General features: G+C 46.0%; 2 protein-coding genes and 1 non-coding gene across 3 annotated transcripts; all 3 read left to right on the top strand.

Annotated features, from left to right (window-relative positions):
• Positions 1–68: 68 nt before the first annotated feature.
• On the top strand, positions 69–1072 carry Pmar_PMAR019132 (hypothetical protein; the record flags this gene model as incomplete). Its single annotated transcript, XM_002780187.1, has 4 exons — positions 69–86; positions 170–232; positions 740–871; positions 914–1072. The coding sequence occupies 4 exons, from the start codon at positions 69–71 to the stop codon at positions 1070–1072; spliced, it is 372 nt and encodes a 123-aa protein (XP_002780233.1).
• Positions 1073–2352: 1280 nt separating this feature from the next.
• On the top strand, positions 2353–2424 carry Pmar_PMAR019131. Its single transcript has one exon. It is a non-coding gene; the product is annotated as a tRNA-Pro (tRNA).
• A 789-nt stretch (positions 2425–3213) lies between these two features.
• Pmar_PMAR019130 (o-linked n-acetylglucosamine transferase, ogt, putative) lies at positions 3214–5928 on the top strand. The gene is made up of 2 exons (XM_002780186.1): positions 3214–3335; positions 3384–5928. Exons 1-2 carry the CDS (start codon positions 3234–3236, stop codon positions 5889–5891), a joined length of 2610 nt encoding a protein of 869 aa, XP_002780232.1. The 5' UTR covers positions 3214–3233; the 3' UTR covers positions 5892–5928.
• Positions 5929–6000: the final 72 nt, after the last annotated feature.

The raw sequence follows: 6000 nt of genomic DNA, 5'->3' as shown, positions 1-6000 counted from the left end.
TACGAGTTCAGGTAGGAGTGTAGAAAAAAGCAATAAGAATTCCCAAAAATCATACTATCAGCGTTTTCATGTTAGTACCAACACACGTAGTTGACCATGTGCGTGTTTCCCCCCCCCACTGTTGTCAACAACAACAACCAGCAGTTGTCGATTTCGATCGTCTGTTCAGGTGGAGCTCACGGCCCTTTGTGGTGCTTACGATGTTACTGCATTAGTTTTACGCGCTCAACGTGTGAGTAGGGATGGGTCCTCCTTATTACTCTGTCACGGAGGTTGTTACTATATCGTTGTGAGCCGATGGGGCCAATAAGGATCAATTTGTCGTTGTCGCGAGTATCACCTTGGAAAAGTGTATATATGGAATATTATTAGGCACGTCTGTTGTGACGATATCTTTGGAGAGGTTATTCAGAGTTTCCAGTATTTTTCTTATATAATTGGAGTTTCACCACCACCCTAGTGATATGAAAAACACTAGTGAAAAACATATTTCACGACTACTGAGTAGAGCGAATTTCGCAGAGTTTTTCACAGAGTTTTACGCCACTTCACGTAAAACGGGTGAAACTCAATTATCATCAAAAAAAATTTCAGAGTTTCACGACCTGTTTTACGTGAAGTGGCGTAATTCGCAGTGATATGCAGTAGTCGTGAAAAATATTTTCACCAGTGGTTTTCATATCACTAGGGTGGTGAAACTTCATTGATCTTAAAATAGTCGTCGTTCTCGATATCATAGGTCCACTATGAGATCAAATACAAGGAAGTGGACCCAGAGACCACTCAGTGTATTCTGCTGTCTTATCATGATGGAGAACACTATAATGCAGTCCTATGGGAAGACGATGAACGACTACGGACTCTAGCTGAAGTAAGTGCCGGGGCCGGGATTTGAACCCAGGACCTCGTCTAGGTTCGTGAATGCTTCTCCTCAACGGGTGAAGATAAATGGGATGAAAAGAAGAAGAAGCAAAAGTCGAAAAATAAACGAAAAAAGGCGGGGAAGAAATCCCGTGAGAAGGACGATGAAGAACAGAAGCAAGGTGGAGAAGCGCAGCTGGTTCGAGTGTGAATTGGTTCAAGTTTCTTCGTTTACTTTGATATTGTAGTCTTCTAGTATTTTATGGTTTTCGGATAGGGGGCAGTTTTTTAGTATGGAATCTCTGTTATGAAGTCAATGATATTTCATGTATTGCGGTGCATAGATTATTGTGGCGCGCGCAGTGGGTGTTTGCATTAGCTATATGCGGATGCGATGCTTCTTTCTCCACCACATCTATAGTGCTAGTGCTAGTCGCAGCGGTTACCACATCTCCTCGTAGGAGAGTGGAGTTTCACGACTACCCGTTTTACGTGAAGTGGTGTAAAACGCGATTTTATTCGCGGTGATATGCGGTAGTCGTGAAATATGTTTTTCATATCACTAGGGTGGAACTTTAATATATATTTTTGTACTTTATTTCGTTGATTATATTATTTTTTATGAATTATAAACCAAATTATATTTGCTGATATTATTAATCCTCTTCTTGCGCAGCACCCCTTCAACCAGGCGAGTAATAGCCAGTATAGAGGTTTAGCTGCAGGCTCAGTCACTGCTGTCTGAGCCTGCAGTATGACAGTGTGTTATGAAACGGCAGAGTCCTAAAAGTATCATACTTCATATTATTCGTAGTTGTGGCTCGACGGAGTTTCACCCGTTTAAGGTGATACTCTATGTGGAAAACGCGATATTCGCGATATGAAGTGAATTAGAAAAGCACTCTGTGAATTACACCCCGGACAACTCACCCCATATCACGTAAAACACATCACGTATTCAACATCACGTCATTCGCTGCTCACATGTGTTTTTTTCGGGAAGCAAAATGAAGCTTGTGTTTCTCATTAGTGTTTTTTTCTTCATATCATGGGTGAAGCTCTAATGTTGTCGTCTCGAGGGTTGATTATACTCCAGCGGTTGGGCCCAGTATTAGTACAGCGATCTTGGGTTGGTATCTCGTCTACTACGGTGATTGCCTGTACGTCATGTCGTCGGAAGTGCAGCACTACGACAGAGGAGCAGAAGTATGGTGAATCGAAGGAATTAAGGAATCTGCTGAGTAATACTATTGTGGGGAATTTCGTGGTGCGCCCACATTATGATGACTAAATTTGTTATGTATTATTGAATTCTCCTTCGCACCCTATATTTCCTGTCGGTCCGCGATTTTGTTATACTGAGGGAGTTCGAGTATGTCGTTGAGTATTGTATGTGATCGGTGGTTTTGCTGGAAGAATTTAAGATCGTTTTGGTAACATATTGTATGCATAGTATTTGACACAGCGATTTGGTAGTTTGTGGTGAACACCGGCTGTGTGGTCTAGTGGTATGATTCTCGCTTTGGGTGCGAGAGGTCCCGAGTTCGATTCTCGGCTCAGCCCTATTTTTCTTGCGATTTTTTCTGCATATGCGGTCGCTGTAAGCAGTTCCGATCGCCATGGCGGATCCAACACAGACTTCATCAACACTGTAGTATCACTTCTAGGCGGCGGTTCCTTTCGAATATAACCAAGCTTGTCTAGTGGAGGAGAATATCTCCTGAGAGAATGTATCTGTACTTGGGTATCTATACTTTTCAGAGTTCATTATAATGTAGTAGTAATTGGACTGGTCACCAGACTGTGGCCGCTGTGCGTTGGAGGAACCAAGGGCGTATATCTTCACTTCGAACAACTTCTGCGGGGTATATTCATGGGATACGTAGGCAAGTAGTATAATAGGATATATATTCAACATCATTGGGGCGCATTTGTGATCTAACAAGGAGGTCCTTGTTAGTTTTATTCCTCAACTTTACTCAGAGAGTTGCCAGCATTCGCCAGGAAAGTTTCATGAACATTTTGATCTTCTTCATGGTTCACACGGATATAAACTCGACGACTGCGTTGATGTGCATCATAACTCCACGATATCCTCACCCTGTCGAGTTGTAGTGATTTATTCTCATCGCTTGACGCTAGCTATAGAGGATGGGCACATGAGCAGTCTATATCTCTGAGATCTTCTCGTAGTTCCAGAAGTCAAAATTCCGAGTCCAATTTATGAATTCTCTTAGGATGGGCATACATACAGTTATGGTTGAGAACACTCACGGTTTCGAAAGTCGTACCGTAAAAGGGATAAATTCCCTTCCTTCCCCCGAATAGTAACAGCAGCCTACGGTTTTTGTTAGTTGTGACATTCCTGTTTTATGTTTTCTTCATTCACCGGTGGAGACCAATTCGATGCAATATTCTCAGAGTCCGATGTAGACATCTCTGCCCTATCTACTGAGTCAACAGCTTCAGCACTAGTGAGTTAGCAGCTTCGCTCCGCCTTTTTTGATTGTTTTATTTGTCAGAAATCCGCCTGTTTTCACTACTCTCGTAAAGCCTTCACGGAAGCCCTAGCTGTTCTCGATCGAGTACCGGGTCCCTGGCCAGACCTGGTGGTCATAGCTCGCTATCTGACTCAGCTAGCGATCGAGCCGATCAACGCTGATGAGTTTGTTGCTCCTTTGGTCGCCCTTCACCAGAAGGGCACAAGTCCCCTTGCCTCATACTACCTAGCCCGGCACTACCATGCTACCTGTCGTTATATAGAGGCATTGACGATCATGAGAGAGGCCCTCGCTGCGGACCGTGTACTGTCATCTCGATATCAGCATCGCTTCGCTGAGCTCACGGCACTTTGTTTGACTGACCAGGCTTTGTGTATTCCCGATCCTGTGGTGGCTCGAAAGACTCTCTTGAACGCTGTTGAAGCCGATCCGAACTGTTGTGCGGCCCTTTATAACCTAGCGGTTATCACCACTGATCCTGTTGAAGCTTCTCAGCTTTACTTGAGGGTTCTCGAAATTGACCCGAACCACGTTCAGGCGCTTAACAATGTAGCTATTTTACGAAGGGAAGTTGGTCATGTTGAAGATGCCATTGTAGCGTTCCGACGGGCGCTCAAGTGCCTTAGGGACAGACACAGGGATGCACTTTTGGCAAACGATGGTACTTCTTCGGAGTTCAGTAGAAGTATTGCGATGATATCACGGGACCTGGCGCACACTCTGTTATCGAAAGAAGAAGAGGAGGCATGGCTTGAAGCGTATCAGTTGGCTCCTGATGACTATAGAGTCTTTCAAGTGAAAGCTTCTATGTTGCATCGACAGGGCGAATTCGCTAAGGAATTGCCGACTCTTGGTACGGCGATTGCTCTGGTGGATGGGAATGTTAATAGCAGAGTTAAGGGAGCTCTGTGGGCAGCTAAAGCGGAGTGTTACCGACTTCTTGACGACTGGGCCGACTGCAAAACGGCTATGGTGAAAGCGGTTGACCTCGATCCGTCTAATAAAGAATACCTGCATAGACTGGGGGCTATATATGGAGTAGCTGGCCGAGATCTTGAAAAATCAGTGAACTTGTGCAAAATTTCTGGCGAAGCGGAGGCGTTTAATACTGCTGGTATCTTTTTACGTGATATTGGACTAACACGATCGGCCATTGCCTCCTTTGAGGACTGCTTGAAAGCTGAGCCGGATCACCGTCATGCCTCACACAGTAGACTCATGAGCCTCAACTACCTCCCTCAGAGGGATGGCGGCTTATGGGTGGCCAAGGAGCATCGCAAGTGGGGGGAGTCTGTTGTGGCTCGGGTCGCTAAGGAAGTTGACAGCAAGACCATTTTCAGCGCGGCTGTTAGTCGAAAGAATCCCGCAGGCTCAGGCAAGATCAGAATCGGCTACGTGTCGCCTGATTTACGAGGCCATTCTGTGAGTTATTTCGTGGATGGTCTTTTCCGGTGCCATAACCCAGCTAAGGTGGAGGTCTATGCTTATCACGACTCGGCAGTAAATGATGCAGTAACTCGGAGACTGCGGGGATATATAGAAAGGCACTCTGAATGGAAATGGGTGGACGTGCACGATATGGACGATCGTCAATTGGCTCGGCAGATTTGGGAGGATCATATTGACGTTTTGGTCGACCTCGCGGGACACTCTGGTAACAACCGCCTTTTGGTCTTCGCAGTGAAGCCAGCGCCGTGTACTGTTACTTACATTGGTTACCCTAATACGACTGGCCTGCCCAATATGGACTTCCGATTGGTTGATGAGGTTACTGATCCTATAGAGTCTTCGGGCAACGGTTATAGCGAACAGCTAGTCCGCTTGCCTCACTGTTTTCTGTGTTATATACCTCCTGAAAATGTCCCCGAGTGTGTGTTGGAAGCCCCTCAACGACGCACTGGTGGGACTGCCACCTTCGGTAGTTTCAACACTTTAGCTAAACTGTCTGACGACACTGTACGGGTCTGGGCTCAAATACTGCGAGAGGTTCCAAACTCGCGGTTGATGCTGAAGTCGAAAGCCCTCGCTTCGACGGTCGCTGTGGAGAGGCTCAACCGGCTGTTCGCGGAGGAGGGTGTTCCGTCGACTCGGCTGGACTTGTTGGGAATGACGCCATCGACTTCAACTCATTTGGGCATGTACGGTGAAATTGACGTTTGCCTGGACCCATGGCCTTACGCTGGGACTACTACAAGTGCTGAAGCTATGTTTATGGGAGTGCCAGTGGTGACACTGGCACTGAAGGGTGCATGCCATTCACAAAGGGTTACTGCTAGCTTAGCAAGAGCGGTCGGTCGCGATTATGAGATTGCTACTGTAGCGACTAGTGAAGAGGAGTACATTGCGAAAGCCAAGAAGCTGGCTGAGAATGTTGGCGATCTCGAGAAGTGGCGGAGGGAACTTAGGCGATTGATGGCGGAAGGGCCACTGTGTGATGCAAAGAAGCATACGATAGAAGTGGAGGAAGCTGTTGAGAAGATGCTGGCGGAGACTCGGCATTCTGAGGGGAGAGAGAATAGGCCTGTGTAGTCTGCCAAACGTTTATAGACTAGTTTCTATCTTTGACAATGTTTGAGGAGGTTGCGTATAAATTAAATAAGATGTGGTATGAGTAACTCATAATGAGTTGCCTAGGAGC

Source organism: Perkinsus marinus (assembly GCF_000006405.1).
Source record: "Perkinsus marinus ATCC 50983 genomic scaffold scf_1104296944428, whole genome shotgun sequence".
Classification (NCBI taxonomy): Eukaryota; Perkinsozoa; order Perkinsida; family Perkinsidae; genus Perkinsus; species Perkinsus marinus.
The sequence above is the reverse complement of the archived record's forward strand: the minus strand, read 5'-3'. Positions and strand labels throughout refer to the sequence as shown.